Source organism: Medicago truncatula, chromosome 2 (genome assembly GCF_003473485.1).
Source record: "Medicago truncatula cultivar Jemalong A17 chromosome 2, MtrunA17r5.0-ANR, whole genome shotgun sequence".
NCBI classification, from domain to species: Eukaryota; Viridiplantae; Streptophyta; class Magnoliopsida; order Fabales; family Fabaceae; genus Medicago; species Medicago truncatula.
In genome coordinates, this window is record NC_053043.1 from 16,078,517 (window position 1) to 16,100,070 (window position 21,554).

Below are 21,554 nucleotides of genomic sequence, written 5' to 3' on the forward strand. Positions count from 1 at the left end.
TAGAAGAAAATTTGCAAAATAGAATAAATGAGAATTTCAAAATAAATGGGCACAAGCTCAAATTAATGTAAATGGAGTGGTGGCCTGCCAAAGGTGTGGCTCCACGGATTTTAAAAAGAGTTTGGAAAATGGTAATTATATGGAAAAGGTACATTGAACACAATAACTACTGTTTCCTCTACCAACTTTGAATTCCACCGTTCTGAGTCTTTGATTTGCAGGCGCTTCAGATCGGAAGTCCTTTAACAGCTAAGATACCCCAGATGAATCATATCTGATTTAGTGCAATTACCTTGCAATGAGCCGGAGGTCTTTTGACAGCTGAAATGCCCCAAGTGAGTCATGTCCGACCAGATGCAGTTACTTTGTCATGATCCTTAACTTTTGCATAGATCGCCCTTGCGGGTTTCAACCTATCAGGATAATCATTTTTTTTTATAAATGTCTCTAACTTTTGCATGGACCGCCCTTTCGGGTTTTCAGTCCATCGAGACGCTCTTTTTTGCCTAAGCCGCTTTTTCAGGTTTGCGACTTATCGAGCTTTTTCATTTTAACAAAGTATTTCTTGACTGCATCGGTATTTACAGGACATACAAGTTTACCACCATTCTTTGTAATTTGGCATCCATTTGCCCCTAGAATTGGGTAACATATTTTTAAGCACAAAGCCACTTTCTTGACATTGACGGGGACGAGCCTTCTTTGCCGAATACTTGCTTTATCCTCTTGATATAATTATCCAGGGCACGCGGCAATAACACTTTTAAGTTCAATCAAGCTTAGCTTTCATTGGAACTTCCGTTGATAGGACTCTGACCTCCATGTGGGGCACTGCTTTTATGTTGAATACTGAGGGATGGCGGGGGGGCTGCCCCTGTTGAAATGTGCATGAAGTACAATATCCCTACAAGGCAGATGGTAGCATCTCGTGCCAATCTTTGTACATGAAAGTCCTCTTCTGGACATTCTTTCTTGATATTTGCAGCTTCGACGGACAAGATGCCCCAGTAGGCGAGAAATCTCAGTGGAAGTTTCTTCATCATCCTCTTCTTAAGCCTCAGATACAAAGAACTCAAGGTCGAGAGAGAGTACATGGTTAAAGTGTTCAACGGGTTTATTAATGCATGATTTGATTATTGATATAAACATTATGATTATGCAGATATGTGGAAATGATTAAAGGGAAAGATTTTTTTTGGTTTTTGTATTACCATTTTTCCAGAAAAAAGCACAAAATAAAAACAAGGTCGGGATCAAGACGACCTTTCATTAATGATGAAAATACATAAAGCAAAAAGCCCTAAACAAATTCACTCTCGCCTCGGATGGGACGAAAGGATTTTTTTTTTTTGGAAAACATAAAGCAACAAACAAACATATTAATTGAACAAATGAGTAGCAGAAATAAACATCAGCAAAGACCCAATTGTAGCTAAACATTCCATGTATCAACATTAGGCTTCAAGATCCGATAGCGGATTAACTTGCATGTCTGTGTTCAATCTTAGAAGTGTAAGACCTTATCTTGGATCAACTTTTGAACTTCATTCCTAAAAGCAAAACAACGCTCAATATCATGACCAGGTGCCCCTTGATGGAAGACACAAGAGAGGTCGGGCCTATACCCAGCTGGCAATTTCTTAGGCATACAAGGAGGTGGTCTTGTCTGGACAAGCTTCCTCCTAAGCAAATCGGGAAACAGCACTGCATATTTCATGGGGATCGGATCAAACTGTGGTTGTCCCGAAGCTTGTTGTCGAGGTTGTTGTTGATATTTCTGAAATTGGGATTGATAACCCGGATCTTGAACAACATTGGTGATGGGCCTAAGAGTGGCAACAAAGTGAGAAGACATATGTTGTTGTTGAAGTAACACTTTTATATCAGGGTCATCGAAGCACCAGACATTATTTTCAATCAACTTCTGAACTTCTTCCTTCAAATGATAGCACTGCTCAGTGTCATGACCTGGCGCCCCTTGATGGAATACACAGTTGAGGTCAGGGCGATACCAAGGTGGCAGCGGATTCGGCACCCGAGGAGGTGGCAGGGTTTGAACAAGGTTCTTCTTAAGCAAAATGGGAAGCAAATCCGCATATTTCACCGGAATTGGGTCACACTGAGATGCTTTTTGGACCTGATTTTGAGGAATAAGCGGCTGAGAACCCTGTTGTCGAGGCCGTTTCATGCATGTTGGCTGACATAGTGGCTGAGGCCTTTGCTGAACAAGCGGTGGATCCTTTGTAGCCATCAATGAAGATACTAGGCTAGTTAACTTCTCTACCTCAGCCCGAAGTGTTGTTACCTCTCCACGAAGCTCGTGGACCTCTTGCTCAAGTCGATCCATTTTTCCTGTTTGCACGAGTGTCTGCATATGCAAGCTGAACTTGGATGAAGACATTGAACGACTTTACTGATGGATTGACCTTTTGCTGGTAGAAACAAAATATGAGATACAGACTAGAAACTATGAATGCAAAGATGATGCATTATATATTTATGCAAAAATGTACAATTTTTTTTTTTTGAAGGACTTATCAAAGTTAATTTTTAAACATGGTAGAGAAACATGGTTTCATTTGAAAATTGTGAAGATATTGCAAACGGTTCCTTTTTCAAAAGGTAAGAACGAAATCAAGGAAAGAGTACAAAAGCTAAAGCTTAGTTAAATTTTTTGAAGTTGTATCTCTTTGTGTTTATTCTTACAAAGTCCATATCCATAATGTTTGCAAAAAACTTGTCTAAGTCCTTCAATTTTTGATGGAAAAAGTTGTTTATGAATGAATGCATGTATGCATGGTTATGCTAAAGTACATAGAATACATGATGAGGTTAAGTCCACAATGTTGGAGTCAAGGATAACAACGCCACTTGGTAAAGACTATGGTTTCAAAATGTACCTGTATCACGGGTTCTACCAAGTTCTCAAAGTCCTCGACCACCTTCGAATATTTATCGGGTGAGGGGAGTGCTCCCATTCCAATTATATTCGTTGGAAAGTCTCGTTTGAGTGTAGTATCGCGTATCAACTAATTCAAGAGTACTCTCAATTAGCCACCGCACTACGTCCTAAAAGGCCAAGATGGGTTAAAGGTGACTAAAGGTCCTCAACTTCAAAGGTCACTTGAAAATAGCATGCCAAACACGAGTACTCACGTTGACAACATATACTACCAAGATCCCTCCGTTGAGTGGGGTTATCACATGTGCCAATACCGAAGAGTACTCTTGGCATGGAACTATGATTATACCACCGTCCTATCTTAAGTTCACTCAAGCCCGGGTGTAGGACTTATCTCACCACTCACGTAACAAGGTATGTAAGCAAATATTTACAAAGCATAAGCAAATAGTACATCACAAAATAAATAAAGTAAGGTGGGTTTAACCCGCGTAGAATTTAATTCCCCAGTGAAGTCGCCATTTCTGTGCTCGTGATTTTCGGATATCAAACCATTAATTGATTTGAATCGTCAATCTTTGAACTCTCGATTTTTATTCGTGGGAAGGGAAAAAATGAGTAAAAACCCTTATCGAGACTTTGGATTCGGGGGTTGGTTATGCGAAGGGAAGGTGCTAGCACCCTAAGCATCTACGGTATTCCGTAGGAACCTCTTACCTAATTTATCTTGTGCTAAATTGATTTGCTTACTTGAAAATTATTACCTAAAAATCTAAGTGAAAGAATGGAGGGAGAAGAAGTATGTTTTTGGTTATTTTTATTTGATTTGGAAGGATAAAAAAAATCCTATGCCTACATACCCTTAAAGAAAAGGGATCAAAACCAATGTAGTTCACCTCAAAAATTTCTTTGGTGGGTTAGGTTGATTTTAAGATTTTTGAAAATGGGTTTTAAGAAAAGAAAGAGGCCTCAAGGTATGAGAGAAAAAATAAGGTGAGATTGTTCACGTTTTAATTACAAGAAAATCAAGTCTAATATGAATATTAATTCAATTAAGCATTTGATTAAGAAAATAAAAAGGAAAGACACTTGGGTTACAAACCAAGGTTTATTAAGAAAATATTTTTGGAATTTTGCAGATTATTTGCATGTTTTTGTTGTTTTTGGAATATTAAATGAAAATTAAACTAACGGAGCAATAAAAAATATAAGCGCGTGGATTTTTGTAGTGACGTTGGATCACCACAAAATCCCTAATCTAATTTTTTGCATTTTTGGATATATCTAAAGGCGGTAAAGAAATAAAAGGACACACACACCCACACACTTTTCTCATTTATATTTACATTGGACCTAAATACATTCTAATTGCTGGAAAATAAATAACAATAATTAAAATGCTAAATAAAATAAAATAAAAATGCAAAAATGCTAAAAAGAAATAAAATGCAAGAAAATAAAAGAAATGGACAACCGAAGGGACAAAAATTACCGAAGGGACAAAATTCCGAAGGGACTTATTCCGAAGGGACAGAAAAAGGAGGGAGAAGAAAAGAATAGCTCGTCAACACAAGCTAAAGAGGGAGAAGAGAGAAAAGTTCTTTGACAACTCAAGAGAACTTTTGGTGTGTGTAATTGTGTGGTATGAGGGCTCTATTTATAGGTGAGGAGGTTGATGAAAAAAGGAAAAATGGTTTAATGGAAATGATGGACAATTATGGTGAATTTTGGAAAAGGAATGTTAAAGTTGACACTTGACTTGAAATTTTTTTAGACCTTGTACATTTTATTTTGGACCTATTGACACTTTGTTTTTTTCTTTTTACACTAATTAATTAAAAAGAAATAAAATAAAAATAAAATAAATCTAATACGAAATAAAATAAAACAAATTAAACTAAATCATGTAAAGAAAAATAAAATTAAAAGATGGAAAATAAAAATTATTAAATATAAAAAAAGTAACTAATCTTAAAATTAAAATTAATAAAAGATGGAAAGAAAATAAAAAGAGAAAAGAGGGTCCGACTCGGAATCAAAAATGAGGTACTTCAAAGTAACCTCCTTGCCAAAATTTCGTCTGAAACGACGAAAATTCCCGACTTTAAAAATACGAATAAAATGGGTAAGAATAGAGAAAAGTGGTCAAAATTTGGGGTATGACAACCATGCACGAAAATTTTCATGTCCATTAGGTTCTTGGGTAACGCCACCAAAATCACCCTGATCAGACTTCAGAAACACACTATCCATGTTAACAACAACATTGTCCTATTTGTTCGGGACCAAGAAGCCATGTGTGAAGGAGATCAAAGGATGATGAAGAGGCGAAAGATACACTTAACCTCATACTACAATAGCACGCATACTTGAGCACCAATGACGTGAATCGAATGTCTAACGCCCTCAAACACACACTTGTTGCGAGAACACCAAAACTTCCACACAAAAAAACACGCCAAATGGCAAAAGACCTCACCGGCACCGCCTTGGCGTTTTAGCCAATAAACAAGGCATGAAGTGCATGTCTCAAATATGTACTACAAATATGGCATGCATCAGTAGAAAACAGGACCCCCGGACATGAGAACGAATGTGAATGGGACAGAGTCATGGTATAATTGCCACAAGAAAATTGAATATTAGAAGCCACACCGAGGCTCTTAATTCTATTCCAACTAATATTTCCATGTGTCGTCGTAGAAGGACCCAATAAACACTAATAGTCGACTTTCACAAAGTAGATCCCAATAATACAATTATTCCAAATCCACACATATCAAAAATATCATACACTAAAGATGAAAAAATATGGGCAAAGGGCAAGCAGTTGCATAAGGTTCATCGTTTATCCAAGGGATATACAAAAGACCAGAGTTATCAACCCAAGGTTAAAATGAAATTTATCCATCCTGATATTATTCAATTTTAATAATAGAATTCCATGTAGGGGGTCCTTTGTGATGATTGTTTAAGATAAAATCGTATTGCAACCCATTTGGATTGGTCTGATGGTGTTGACTTGAGATGGCCTGGATGTGTACTCATCTTCAAGGTCCCACGTTCGATTCTCTCTGGTGCCAATTTTGATGAATCTCGAAGCATATTCTACCGTAGAATTAAGCATCTCCAAGACATGCTTACCAAGGAGGGACACATTCTAAAATCTCGCAATCCTGGTGCTAATCCCTCCTTCCTTTTCAGGACTAGCCATTTTTACTACCCAAATAGATCCATTTATCGTTAGAACACTTCCAAATAAACCTACAAGCCACAGGGCCGGCCCTGATCAAAGCCCTTAGCATAGAGCCTCAAACTTAAAGGGCCCTCAAAATTTGAAAAAAAAGAAGTTTGTACCTACGGACATAATATGTCACTAAATGCGATTTTTCTGTAGGTAAAAGCCTATAATTCAACTATTTTACTGTCAATTATACATTGTTCATAGGTAAATGTCTATTTGTCTGTGAATAAAAGTCATAACGTGGATGTTGGTCACCCTAAGTGATGTTGAATTTTTTTTCCAAATTATTTAAATTAAAATTGTCAAGATTACAACGGGGCCTCCGAATTGTCGGAGACGGCCTTGACAAGCCACCTTGTCTAGACTCGATAGTATTGGATCTGTGTCACATACGGTAGCAGGGAGTTAAGAACCACGTTCATTAGCAAAAACCATGTGCCTCGACTTATTGAGAAGCCTCCTTTCCATATGTTTGCTTAGATATTTTTTTAATCAATTGTTTAGTGAACGTTACCATTTCTAAGAAGTTGAATATGAAATGTTGTCACTTGAACAAAATTGAAGTTAATGGGTTGTACTGGTAAACTAACCAAGTTTGTCGTAGCTACTTGTTGATTATATATATCTTTTAACTATTTTTGAGAGGATTTTTTTTAACTATTTTCTCCATTGATTCACTAATACTTATCAACCATGATTCAATTTTTCAGCCAATATTGCAAGGAAATAATTATGTCCCTCAACCAATAATTTTTATTGCATCATTTTAGAGAGAAAGGATGCCATAAACCCATATTCATCCTCTTAAGTTAGTAGAATAAGAAATATTTCCCCATTGAGGTGACCAAGTAAAGTATTGTGCTTAAAATATGTGTATTTGTACATACATACATACCACTAGAGGCATCGCCACATTCACATACTCCCGACTTGGCAAAGAAATTGTCATTTCCAATCTCATCATATACCAGAAGCTAACCGATAACTCTCATAACACGATTCAGGCCACATGATTCTTTTACAAGTTAACACTATTCTTCATATACATTACTTGAATCTAAGTTACTAACCATAACATTATCTACTCTCAAACAAACAAAACATAATATTATCTAATTATATACATTTTTTTTTATTTGTTCAACCTTTTTATTTATTCAAGAATATACTCTAATATACAACGTGATAAAACAAAAATATAGTAAAAAAAATCATTGAGATAAATTATAGAATATGGAATATATTTACTAATTACACAAGCAGTTTTCTTCTAAATATTCTATGTGATAATTTTCAAACTTCATTTAACTTATACTTCATATTAACTCAATATTATGAGTAAAAAGATGACGAACAGATGCAATCTATTTTAACTTAATCATGAATGCTTATTTATACTTCCGAAAGACGAACATAGTGGGTTAGCTCATGGTTTCCTTTCGTTTCAGTTCAACACATTCGTTCTTAATAGGAACTTTCCATAATCCCACCACCAACATCACTTAAGATGTACACATCCGAAAAGACAAGAATTTTGTGTCATTCAAAAGTACATCTTCAGATAAAATGTCATCCAGAAATGTAGGAAGAAGAAAGTTACTCTCTAAATATTGGGTGTCCTTAATGTTTTACAAGGACACAACAGAGTTGTCTAACTCTCTGGCTGACTCTTTTTGCTACTTTCAAAGCCGTGTTTGAAAATTGCAGACAACAAGAAAAAATCACACTTTATTTCCAAAACAAGTATCGATCTGACTGGTTTTGCACTCTACTATACACACTTTGTCCTCAATATCAATACAACCTAATTAGACCGCATTTGCAACCCCAATTGCTTGACCAAACAATTTTAAATTAAATTAAAAAATAAAATGAAGAACTAATTTGAAACCCAAAAGAATTTTTCTCTTTTTTCAAAAACCAAGCTCACAAACAACCTTTTCCCTATAAAATTAATGCCACGCAGCTAACTCAATAAAAACCTAAACATTCAAACCACAGCAAAGAGAAGTAGAGAGAGAGGAGGAAAATCCCTAGTTTCTCTTCATGAAAAGTTTCCTGGGAGCAGTAGCAGTTATGCTAAAAAAAACACTGATGCTGTCCCTTTTACTTCCATATGTTCAGTTCCTTACTGCAAAACAAAGAAGCTCCCTGGTTTTAAGATGAGCAACTAGAAAATGTAGATATAAAATCATCAAGGAAGAATAATATAAAATTTTATGAGAAAAGTTTCTTCTACCTGAACCTAAACTGCAGGGAGCTGACAGAAGGGTAAGTTAAAGAATCAGAATAACTGAATAGCCATTTTGAGTTTGTTTTGTTTCCATTTGGGCAACTTGTAAAAAGCATCCTTGGACATCCCAAATTTCTCTTTGAACTCCGCAGATGATAGATAAGTCTGCATGCATCAAGCACAAGCAAATCAAAACTAATCGAACAAAAGCCTAATAAGCTGTATTTTCAAAGAATGGGGGGAAAAGAACAAAAATATAAAAAGGAAATAGATATAATGATAATATAGCTAGACTATAAAGTCCATTTTACCTCTCTTTTAGTTACATCAATGTCTGGCACAGGATCTGTAGATGTTATTTTAAGGCGTTCATATGGGTAAATCAGGAGACCTTCCTCATCTTCAGCTTCGCCTTCTTTCACATCTTCTTCTATGGTAAGAGATTCTACTCTGCCACTCACCGAATTCTCCTTGTCATTTTTCTCAGGGTTTGATTTAGGGGTGACTGGACTCACTATACATTGTAACAACCCAGAACAGAAAGCACATTGCAACAAAGTGAATTATATTACTCAAAGCAAAAGTGTAACTCAAAAACGGGAGGTGAAAGAGAGGTGGTGTGCAATTATTTATTTTATCAAATGTTTACCTTTAACTGACCGAGGTATCATAGTTTCTCGTGCAGAAGGTGGTTGTTCAAAACTAGAAGTAAGTGCAGCTATGGCTTTAGATTTTGATGCTAGTATTGCAGAATCTGGAGTCGTAGATTTCGGATACAGTTTTCTTATTACTGGAGGTGGAGTTGAAAGGTTCCTACCGCCGGGGCTCTCGAAAGTAGCAGCTAGTGCATTAAAGGCCGGAGACCTTCCCCTCACCCGAACACGATCAGGACTAACAGACATGCTACGGGAGGAACGTTGCTGCGATTTATCAGGCACACTACTAGACCTTCCTCCATACGTGGGTGTTCGCCGTTTGGGTTTCTGATAATGTATATAATCATTCCCACAAAAATACAGATTAAATGCAAATGCAAAGAAAATATATCTAGACAAGCGAAGCAGAGAAAATTAAAGGTTGTGAACTATATTCATTCTCTACCAAGGACCAGCAAACAAGAGCACATCCTTGGATTCAATAGTGATACAAATTTGTCTTTGCTAAAATAACTTCTAATCAATTGGCAAAGGTCTTCAAAACTTGGGTCTAATATTAATGTCGAAGATTTGAACATACAAAATAAGATTAACCAATAAATAATTGCAGAAAATCATTTATTTCCATGATATAATTTAGTTTTGGTTTTAGATTTTCAGGGGAGCCATCACAGCATTATTGCCACACTTCAGTATTTAGTCTAGCTGTTGAGAGGCAATAAATACGTAAAAATCCGACACTATTTTAACCAGTTTAAACATTTAACAACAAAGCCAAATTAGTTGTCAGTTACCCTGAATCCTCAATTTAAGGAAAATCCTTGAGAAAAATCATAAATTAGTGGAAGGGAAAATTTCATTAGTGACTGTAAAGGTAGCTAAGAAAATGAAATGTGCCTTACATCCAATGGTGCAGTCCCCCCATTTTTCACAATTTTAAGCTTCCTTTGAAATGAGTTCCCCAACATCTGCAAAGTTACCATGGAAATGTCAATATCAGGATGTTAAAATGTCATATGATTATGTCATTATGTAGATAAACTTACTGCAGACTTTGCTGACTCCCAATTAAAAAAACGAGTGAAAAATGGTGGCTCACTCCCTTCCATGACAACATATATTGTAGCCACACGAGATAATTTTTCCAGCAGAAAATCATTCTCAAGAAATTTCTGTTCAGTTTACAATAGTGAGTTAATCAATCCACAGCCAAATCTAGAACCTAATAGATGCTAGATTTAAAATGTAAAAAACATGAAAATGGTTAAATTAAAATTTCATGGTTTCCCTAATAATACAGGGATGTTACAGGACTCAAATAAGCATTAAATTAACCAAAGATATCAGAGTGCTCGAAAGAGTAGCCACTAAATTATGCTACTGGCAAAACCAGTTTTACCTCGCCAATTGTGAGTGCCTGCATTCTACTCTTGGAATCAACCTCCTGGCCAACCCAGACAAAGATATCTGAGTAACAATCCAAGATGAAAATGTCTTCTGTCATTAAATCATCCTGGGAGAAATTGTATATCTCCGTAACCTGAAATAATTGCTCCAGATTAATGCATTGAAGCAGAAATAAATCCAAGTATTCAAATTGTCATAAGCAGCGTAGCACACAGGACTGAGTAAATTCACCCTGAAAATTTTGTAAATCTTCCTTTATTAAACTGAGGATAAAAAAAAGTAATCCATAGCAGATTTATATGTCTTCATTTCTCGCCAAAATTAAGTCTTCAAAAGAAGCTGTGATGGTCATTACAACCTCTCAGTGAATAATTGTGCCTAAACATGTTTGATAATATCTAATCAGGTTATCTGCATTTTGTTCTAATTTGCTGCTCTTACACAATTAGCCATAAGTTTAATTTTGAATAACATGCCAATTTCAATAATTTTTCTAAAAGCAGCTATTGAGTAATCTTATTATGTAATCAGATACTGAATATCTTTATAAGTAACCTTATGAACACCTAATATTAGGAGTTGGGGTTTGGGATGAGAGGTAATTGGGAAGGAATTTCAGGGTGGCATAGGCCTTAGAGCAAAGATAGCTTGCTGCTCTGATGTTTTCTCTTTCTGTTTTTCTCACACCTGCCTCCATTTTCATCTCCTGTTTTTACCATTAACTGAAGAATGCTCCCAACTGATATCATTGTTAATGGTAATACCAATATGCCAGGCACACGAAATAGTGTGATGAGTATAGAGGGAAACCTTTAGAAGGGAGAGGGGAAGTTATAACAGAATGGGTAGGTGGCACTTTGTGATTGGGGGGTAAAAAAGAATGGCGAGGTGGTTATAATGAGGGGTGGTATGAAAGTGAAGTGGGAATACAGGGGCTGAATATGGGGGGTGATTTCCATCTCAAAGGGATCCTCTCATTGTTGAGAGTATCATCACTTTCTTCCTTTTGCAAAGAGATTCATCTCCATCCTTTGTTCATTTACTGTTTTCATCCTTTGGTATAGAGGATTCATCCTCTGAATTTGCTATCAATATCATTTCATCAGTTTCAGTTTATTATTGTGTTCGGATCTATTGAAATACATTTCATTTTCCTTGGTAAAATGATGTGGATAATGAGTTTTTGGAAACTGTATTTAATCCTTGTTTCGTACCTTAACATTGACCATTTATTATATTTTTCCAACAGTCTCAGATTGATCAAACTCACTTTTGTTTCAGTCTTATTAATCACATATTACTGGTGCTTAAGATGGATCACATCAAGTGTTTCTTTACTACTAGCAACTTAACATGCTATAAATGACATTGTTGAAAACCAGGAAACAAGACCTACTTTAGCACACCTTCATACCATTGCATAAGTTCCAAAATTAAGAATATTGTTACCAGAGACAATAGATCAGTGGGTACACTCACCTTTAAGTTTCCTGCTCGGTGGTCAATTGGGCAGCAGAAGAAAAACATCAAAAGAAAGTCAGCTGTTTGCATTCAAAGGGGTAAGGGAGGTCTGTATATAACCAGCAAACAGAAAAATGATCACTTACCGTTTGAGAAACTGCAACAAAATAGGTGAGGATCACTTTCAGCCTCTCTACTAATCTTTTGACTGGGATATTCTGATTTTCCTCCCAACAAATCCCAAAACTGTTCAGATTCTGTACCTTCCCTTTGTGGTTTTGATTGTAAATTTGGCTGCAGAAATTTGGCAAGCATATGAAAACTAGATTAACGAAGAAAGCTGACTAAACAAATATAATGAATATATTTGAAAGAAATCTCTTCGAACATTTGAAAGTTTAAAAACTTGAAATCAGTTTCGTACACATCAATTTTGCATCCATGGATCGACTAACATTATTAGTTTTTTTTTCCTTTTCATTTTCATATCAGTGTAATTCCCTGACTGAGTAATAGGGAATTACACTGAGACTAATCTTTTTTCATCTTTCCATATATTTAACCATTTTCAACATGAAAGCATATAAAACTTTGCCCAAGTCAAGCTGCTTGTCCAACACAATTATTTGACCTTCGAACAAAAGCTAACTATTTGGTGTTTGCTTAGACCCATTAAAAAATTTCACTATATCTTAAACAGACATCAGACCTTTATCAAATCCAGCATCCTCTCTATAAGTTCCTGGTCTTCTGCAGTTGTATTGCTTCCAGACCAAGTAAAGATAGCAGGTCCATTATGAAGTATATAGCAATAAGAGGAATTCAAGGAAGAAGCAACCTGGTTGACACGCATTAAAAGAAAATTTCATTACATAAACAAAGCCAGTAAATTCAAAAGGTGTGTTGCCCAATACGACATAAGTGGATGCACAAATGACCACACAACAAAGAGGAAATGGGGCATACCGGTTCAACTTGTATAGCTTGCATATTATCAGGTCCAGTGCCCTGGATGCGGAATAATGCAACGCTGTCCTCATTGTATGTCTCATCAGGAATTTCCTTTTCCGCAATGTAAGTCTTGTATCCATCACTAAGCCCTCCCTGATAAAAATGAATAGGAAAAAGTTATATCGCCAGTAATAGATGGGGTGTGAGCTTCCACAATATTAGGATCCCACTTACCTTAAAAACTATGAAGGTTTGTAGGATAGAATGGAATTGAATTGGTTCATTTCCTTCATATATACGAGCCTACAGTCAATTAAAAATGCATAATATCAGTGAAGAGATAAGTAATAAGCATAACTAATATTTTAACAAAAAGCCAAAAACACAATTTCCAGAAAAATTACCTGAGAAGCAAGAAACTTCATTGACTCAACCATTTTGCTAGCCAGTGAATTAGCTGAAGCTCTTTCTTCCTATTTTTAATTTAAAACATTGTGAGCAATACAGCCAATAAGTGCTCCAAACACAAATATATAGCAAAACTGAAATATATTCTGTGACAGCATTTAACACTTTCTGGGCGCAGAGAAGTTGCCAATGCCGAGTATAGGGCAATATATAAGGATACAATTGGCTAACGTCAAATCAATCCCTAGTTTTTACCCATTTTGGGAATTTTTGTAATAGGTCACAGTCAACACCAACTCCCCTAAAAATTTAAGCAGTTTACATCTCTAATAGTTCCTTTAGTTTAAAAACTATGGACCCCTAGTGTTTCAAAAACTGTTTTGATAGGATCCCTGAATTCCAGTATTCCTATGGCTATAGGTCCTTATGCTGACTCAGTCTGAATAGAAAGAAATGTAACGAATATTGAGGCCTAACTCATCCCTACAAAACCGGCTTGTACGGTGAGGAGTGCCTCCTCTTTATAAAAGATTCTCAAGATTCCTATCTATCCGATGTGGGACTAAATCCCACCCGAGAGTTGGCCGCTAACACACCCCCTCACGCTTCAGCCCGGTCCAATGGGCCTGAAGCGTGGAGATGCAGGAAGCCCAGCGATGTGGGACTAAATCCTATCTATCCAATGTGGGACTAAATCCCACCCGAGAGTTGGCCGCTAAGTCTAACACACCCCCTCACGCTTCAGCCCGGTCCAATGGGCCTGAAGCGTGGAGATGAAGCCCAACGATGGACCCGATAGGCTCTGATACCATGTAACGAATATAGAGGCCTAACTCATCCCTACAAAACCGGCTTGTACGGTGAGGAGTGCCTCCTCTTTATAAACTATTCTCAAGATTCCTATCTATCCGATGTGGGACTAAATCCCACCCGAGAGTTGGCCGCTAACAAGAAAAAAAACTAAACTAAACAATAGGAACCAGTTATAGGTTTCAAACTATGGGAACCTATTTATGAATTCCCAACCAAAACTTACAAGGACTAAGGGATTGATAAACCACTAATATTTTTCACCCACAGGTGAACATTTTGCTTCCAGATTATTTCTCTATTTTGATATTCAAATCACATCTGACAAGAACTACAATTGAACTCAAAATCTTTCACCTCAACACTGTTCTTTCCTATCCACGTTCCAATGAGACAGTCGTCCTTATCTTCTCCAGGATACGAATATTGAAAGATGAAGCAATCTCCACTATAAAATTTTGATTGATCAGAAGCTGGGAGAAGAATCTTTTCCTGACCGTTCACGCGCCAAACCTGTACAGTTAGAGAAAGACTTGTGTTAACTACAGAAATAACAGAGAAATGTTGAGATTGAACAACACCAAACCACAACTCCACCCAAATAGAGGATACCATTGAATACTAATTATCAAAATGAGTGCAAAGCGACTCAAAATAACAGGTAATATATCAACTGCAGCCATAGATGATTTGCAACTAGCAGAGTACCTGTAAATGTCCAGTGCAATCAATGTAAGGTTGAGGTTCTTCCTTTACTGCGTCAGCTTTCAACAGACCCTTGACATTTACTCCTTGACGTTTCAGGAGTGCTACAATGTGCACAAAGTCATAAACAAGAGAAAAAATTGAGATGACATAATGACTATAGATAAAAATGTAATGTTAAAAAATCAATTCAGGACATGATAACAGCCATATTTATTGAACACTTGCCTGCTACCTTGCCACGTCCATCTTCAGATACAGTTACATCAGGGGTCTGAGGCCAAGAATCAAACTTGGACTTAAACAACACTGTTTCAAATCCTTCAATTACTCGAACTATTTGGGGTTTAAGTTGATCAATGCCACTGACTAACTCCTGTTATTTGGTCCACAGCAAATTAACAGTAATTAGAATATGAAGCATAATTAAAACAAATAACAAAATGCTAAGGGATGCAAAAGGAAACGAGGTGTTACATCAGCAACTCCACTTGCACTTTTTCTTTCATCAAGGGAGGTGTTTCTTCCCATCCAGACGAATATTTCCAACCCACAATCCAGAATATAACATTTATTTGTGTCTAGAAACTCCCTTTTCAAAGAATCGGCCTCAACAGGTTCTGCCTGTCCCTTTTCAACACTGTAAAATCGATAATTTCATGATAACTAGAGCATTACAAAATCCAAAAATTCATTACAACAAACGAATTTCATCAATGTATTATCAAAATAATTTCACCAATAAAACTATAGGCTAAAAGGATAATGAATTTGTACCAGTTTCACATTTATAAACACCATAAGTGTGACAGCTAGAGGGGAATAAAAATAATGGTAAGTTACACTGTTACAGTTTACACCCTTCAATTTGGACCTATACAGATAAATATTAAAAAGAAAAAAAAATGCAAATGACCACCCAAACTCAAACTATGTAAAACCTCTTTAATCAAGCAAACCATAAAAAAAATTGGAAATCATGAAATGTGTGACTTGCACATAACATCAAACAGGACTTGTCATCAAATAATACCATATAAACTGTAAACTAGACTTTACCCTTTTAACCGTTTTCATTTTCATTTAAACTTATTTTTTCAGTTAATTATTGCATAATTGAGTGGAGAAGATCCGTAAAAGCATCAGTACAGTTAGTAAGATTTATCAAATAGAGGATAGTAAAATAGTTAGAGATAAAAGCACACAAAAGAAAACTATAAACCAGACTATTGAGAGATTTAGAGATAAATGATACATCTTTAGGTTTAACTTAAGACAGTGTTAAGATATTGTTTAATCCATGTAACCAACCCCACGTAATGGGAAAAGATTTGGTTTATATGGTAAACCATGTTCTAACAGTACCACCACCAGCATGTCACACTTCTGCTAACCTTATAACAGTTTAATTGGCGCGGTGTTTTTTATTTGTATTTAAACTTCAAAGTGAGAAGCTGGGTGGGAGGGTGCCATTTTCACTTTTTCAAACCCCAAGATGTAATCCACACACAGCCCGAAATTAAAGGGTGAAAGAAGATCGCAAAAACTGTAAACATCAATATATTTCATCCTAACATCATTTCACTAAAAGAATGGAATACATTGGTAGTGCAACCAGAAACAAAAAACATGAGAGGGAAGACTGAAACAACATTATACCTAAGCAGTTTTGTAGAGTGAGAATCAGCAGACTTATCATTATCACTGGCTGCTTTTCGTGGAAGAGGAGCAAATCCGCCAAAGAAACCCCAGAATTCCCCAGTTTCAGGATCAGCCATTAACTTTCCATCCTCTGCTTGGAAGTTCAAGAACATGTTTAATTCATAAAAACTGTAATCAACTTTCAAACTTCAAAATATACATGTCGACTTACCAATAGCAGCTATCTCGCATTTCCCCTCATGGTAGGTATCCTTAATATACTGTACAACCTCCAAAGCTTTAGCTCTTTCTTGAATAGATGAATTGGAACCATTAAATTGGAAGATTTTTGACTCGGTGTCAAGAACAAAAATATCATCATGGTTTAGTGAAGATCGAGCAAAAGGAACCTATAACAAAAACAAGTGGCTACTCAGCAAGCAGAAAACAATGTTTCTCTATGTGAGTGCATGCCTGATCCAGTGTGATCAATGACATGTAATACTCAAACCTTAATGGCATACGAAAAAATTTAAACTTGCCTCTTTGACATGTACAACATGTTTCCCTCTGCATACAAACAACCGTGTCTTGTGTTTTTCAGCCTCGGCATGTTTAAAACCAGAAGCAACTCCACCTTCTTGAGGTATAATACAAGGTTTGAAATAAGAAAGGAACTTTTCAGTTTCATGGCCCTGTACTTCCCGATACTGAACAGCACGTCCTCCGAGAGCTGCATCCAGCTCAACTGTCTTGATGGCTGCAGCACCAGCTTCATCCTGTTTTAAAATTACAATCATTAAAACTAATGTCAAACAATAATAGCAAGGAAAATAAATTTATAAAATATCACCATATTAATACTTAATGATAATAAATTTACCTGACTGGTGTCTTTACCAATCCAGTAATGGATGTCATGACGCAGAGCACCACTTTTTGAGGCAGTTGTCTACGGAAAAAGAGAAGAAAAAAAATCCAAAATGATTATATTCATACTAGAAAAAACCATGCATCATGTATAGTATGCACAAGCAGCATAATAAAAGGAACAAACTATCCGGTTAGTAATTATGACCAAAATCAAAAGGAAACAAGAGAATAATGTGAATCTTGCCAAAAATACGCGCTGCTGATGAATATATGAGACTTGTATCAAAGACCACATAAACTATCGTTCTCGACAAGGAGAATCAGAGCTCGTGGGAAAGAAGCCAACAATGCTCTATAGATAAACTCATGGTCGCATATGATTTAAGAAAAACTAATGTAAATTGTAAATACATACATCATTCTTTTAACTTGAGGACACATTTTGTATCGAAACCGGTAAATGTATAGAAGTTCCAAAATGAATGTTTTTTTTTTTTTTTGAGAGAAAGTTCCAAAATGAATGTTGTTGTCCTTAGAAAAAGGAACAGAACTGAGAAGAAGAAAACAACCTCCTTAAGCTAAACTCATGCTCATATATGATAAAGAGAGGATAATATATTTTGATTTTGTAAATACAGCTAACATCAATTTAAAGCAAGGACAAACTGAAAAATGTACAGAAGTTACATAATGAATGTTTGCCAAAGAAAAAATTAAGACAGAAATCAATTCCACGAGTCATTATATATCAATGTTGTGATTTTTGTCATGCTGGGAACATCAATTTTTTCAAAGTTCAAAATCCATGGAAAACAATTATAAAATAAGAAGAAAAAAAATACCAATTTGAGGCTAGCATTGTATGGAACTATGTATGAATAATCACTTGAAAAATATGGTTTACCTTTAAGATCACGTAGGAATCCCCAGTGAAAAATTTGCCATAGGAGGATTTTGGGACAGGTACTGGATTAAAATTCTCAATACGCCATATTTCAAGTCCACTATTTATGGTTAAGGAGAATAATGCATAAGATCAAAGCATGAAATTAATTTACGCATTGAATTGAACCAATTGAGGGAGAAACTTAGAAAGAATCTGGTAAATATTGAAAATCTGATAAATATTAAACAGTACAACATGTTAATTAGATGCAGGATACGCCTTTTGTCCAGCTCCTTGGAAAGCTGGATCCAAATCTCTCATAGAAACTGCCATAATAATATTCTACTTTTCGATCCTTTACACCCTAGCTTATATGTAGCAAACAATATCCTGAAAGGGAACCATAAAGAATATAAGTTGATAAACGAAAAGTAGAATACTGAAGCTGCAAAAATAGAAGTTGATGAACGAAATGCAAATGCTTCCACCATCGGTTACAATCAACAAATTCTGGTTCTGATATAAATTTATATAAAATGGAGAAGATTATCAGATGGCGTAGATTATAAATAAGCTCAGCATCATTAATGAATCATTTGATATGATAAATTTTTCTGACAAAGGTAATGTAAAATACAAAATGAAGCAGAGAAAAGCAAGGCTATCATTGGGATACAAAAAAAAAAAATGAATTCATGAGATACAGTGAAGTTCACTGCTAACTAATCGAAAACCATCCCAGTGATGTTCAGCTATTCCTGAACACTTATATTTATATAACATTTTCAATTTTCACCTCTATAGATATCTCCTCATCTAGCATTAGGAATTCTAAGTACATTAAGAACTTAATTATCTATATTTGCATTTTGAATAAGCATCATGCAAGCCTTGTCATTGACGTTGGTTGGATTAAAACATAATAAGAACAAAGAAACTAAAAACAAAATTGCATTTTTTGTCAGACTGTCGTCTGTCGATCGTGCATAATACCTCCCGGTAAGAGCTAAATAATTTTAGTAGCCACCATTTGAGATAAGTTTAAGCTGTATGATAGTAGTTAGTAAATGAAGAAAGCAAGCATCAATGAAGAAAGCAAGCAAACAAAACAAATACACGCATCCTCGCATCTGCATAGAACAAAGACCTTGCACTAGAAGCCTATTAATAGCAATTATACCATCCTAGAAATAGGGCATGTTTAGGTAATCAGCTTACAAGCACTATCTAAACTATTATAGGGAGCTTAACTAATCACTTATTCATAAGCTATTATGGGGAACTTATTGAAATAATCTAGCAATAGCTCAGGGACATATCATAAGTTAATAAGTTAACTTTTACAAATACATTTAAGCTGGTTATGTATAAGCTGTCTCTGTAACACAAGATGTAATAAAGTCAAACTATTTTCATATAAACTATAAGCTATTCTCTTAAGTTATCTTGGAGAGACTATAGAAATAAGGTAAAATAGTTCATGAACATGTCATAAGTTGTTTCTATAATGTCTTATAAGCTCATTTGACTAAAAAAGACCCGTTTGGTAAATGTCACTTTCTTATAAGCTTATAGCTTATTTTTACTAGCATATAACTTGTTTTGATAAGCTAATTCACATAGCTTATCATTATTTATCTCAATTTTACCCCTCAAATCTTAATTAAAAAAAATTAAATGTATCATTTTTATGTCATTTCATATTTTCCCTAAAAAAAATGTCATTTCATATTTATAAGCTAGTTCAACCGCTAATTTTACCAAGCACTACAAATTGAATTAGTTAGTTTGTCCGCTAACAGCTATAAGGTAGCTTATACGCTATCCGTTGTAAACTAGCTTATCGTTATTTTTCCTGAACAGTTTCACAAAGTAGACGAACTCAAATGAATCAATTCAAATAGGTCTTAAATACTAATATACTACAGATAAGTAAAATAAAGCTCTTTCAAGGACCCCCTAAATTATCGTTATTTAAATTTTAAAGTTTAAACACATAAATTCAACCTTGGATTAAGTAAGTAACACCAATATTTAGCAGTATCCAACAAACACCCGAAAAATCTGCACAAATGTTACAGAAATCCAAAATCACGAGAATAACGCATCCACATGCAATAAAACGCCCAAATATTTTACAGAATCACCGAACAATACGATGAAGCTTATAATCAAATCATATACCTAAGAAACTGACACGTATGCACACAATCACGTGATCTCGATAACTCAACAAACATACCAATCATTTTCCAAAATCCCAAACATCAACATCTTCAAAATTTACAACAATAACCTTAATCAATTAATTTAATTAGTTAAACTAATCCAGTTTAATTTAATTAATTAATTAACTAGTCCTTTTAATTTCAACAGCCGGAAAAAACGCAATGTCCGATTGAAGTCAACAAAATTCAATCAAATGCGAAATCAATCACGAACTAGATCGAATTTTAAGCTAAATCTACACAGCTTAACTAGTAACAAACAAAAAATTAAGAATAAAAATCACTGAAAAAAAATTGATTAAAATTATCTTCAATTCATACCTGGAAATTAAGCAGAAGAAGAATCAGCAGTAATCGATTTTGTCTTTATCGGAATCAGTACAAAACAAAAACAGAAAAATGGAGAAATGAAGAAGAACACAACCTCGAGCTGAAGAAAAAGTCGAAATCGAAAATTGAAAGGAAAAAAATAAATAAAGATGATGAATCGAAGTGAAGAGCAAGTAGTAGATCCAATAAGAGGAATTAGGAGGTGGAGAAAATGGAAGGAAAAAAGAAGAGGAAAAGTGAGAGAAAGAAAGGAAAGTGGTGGCGAGTGAAGAAGAATTTTAGAGAGAGAAGAAAAAAAGGAATATTATTGGGAAGAATGGAATGGAATAGAAAAAAGTTGAAGTAGGAGAGAGAAAGAGAAAGAGAGGGAAGAATGATGAAAAATGCCAGGCGTGCTTATCACTAACGGCAACCAACATACAAAAACTCTTCTCTTCCAATCCAACCCCACACTACTTAGATACACCTCACATATGAACTGTAAATTTGCTTTTTTTTTTTATTTAATTATTTCTTTCTAAAGATTTTAATTAAATTATCTTTATTTTGAAGTTGGTCTAGTCGATAAAAAGTTAATTCATTTTTCATATGAGCGTGGATTCAACTTTTTAAATGATTCGTTGATAGATTGTTTATACATCATTTGACCATTATTGTAACTAAAAAATTATTTTTTAAGTTTATTGAATAACTGATGTATATAGTTTATAATATTAACTAGATGCATCAATTATTCAATTAATATAAAAAATGATTTTTTTTTGTTTATAATAGTAAGAGGAATTAATTTAAAATATGATTTTATTTTATTTTATAATA

The 21,554-nt window shown here is 35.1% G+C and overlaps 1 protein-coding gene across 1 annotated transcript; it reads right to left on the reverse strand.

The window, feature by feature from the left end:
- Positions 1-7,520: 7,520 nt before the first annotated feature.
- On the reverse strand, positions 7,521-21,154 carry LOC11440584 (villin-4). Its single transcript, XM_003594926.4, has 24 exons — positions 20,727-21,154; positions 18,455-18,567; positions 18,196-18,295; positions 17,302-17,370; positions 16,961-17,197; positions 16,651-16,828; positions 16,437-16,569; positions 15,255-15,417; positions 15,006-15,153; positions 14,781-14,881; positions 14,430-14,585; positions 13,259-13,327; positions 13,089-13,157; positions 12,870-13,007; positions 12,613-12,741; positions 12,050-12,197; positions 11,922-11,932; positions 10,435-10,575; positions 10,082-10,207; positions 9,938-10,003; positions 9,029-9,362; positions 8,691-8,893; positions 8,386-8,544; positions 7,521-8,277 (listed from the first exon to the last, which is right to left on the reverse strand). Exons 2-23 carry the CDS (start codon positions 18,508-18,510, stop codon positions 8,431-8,433), a joined length of 2,889 nt encoding a protein of 962 aa, XP_003594974.2. The 5' UTR covers positions 18,511-18,567; positions 20,727-21,154; the 3' UTR covers positions 7,521-8,277; positions 8,386-8,430.
- Between the last annotated feature and the right edge of the window lie 400 nt (positions 21,155-21,554).

Bases quoted from the DNA above. Each gene is read 5' to 3' on its own strand.
- LOC11440584 (XM_003594926.4), bottom strand. From the start codon at position 18,510: ATGGCAGTTTCTATGAGAGATTTGGATCCAGCTTTCCAAGGAGCTGGA. The intron at 13,328-14,429 runs GTGAAAGATTTT...AATTAAAAATAG, and splicing joins TAGGAAAGAACAGTGTTGAG to GAAGAAAGAGCTTCAGCTAA. The intron at 12,742-12,869 runs GTATGCCCCATT...CGTGTCAACCAG, and splicing joins AAGCTATACAAGTTGAACCG to GTTGCTTCTTCCTTGAATTC.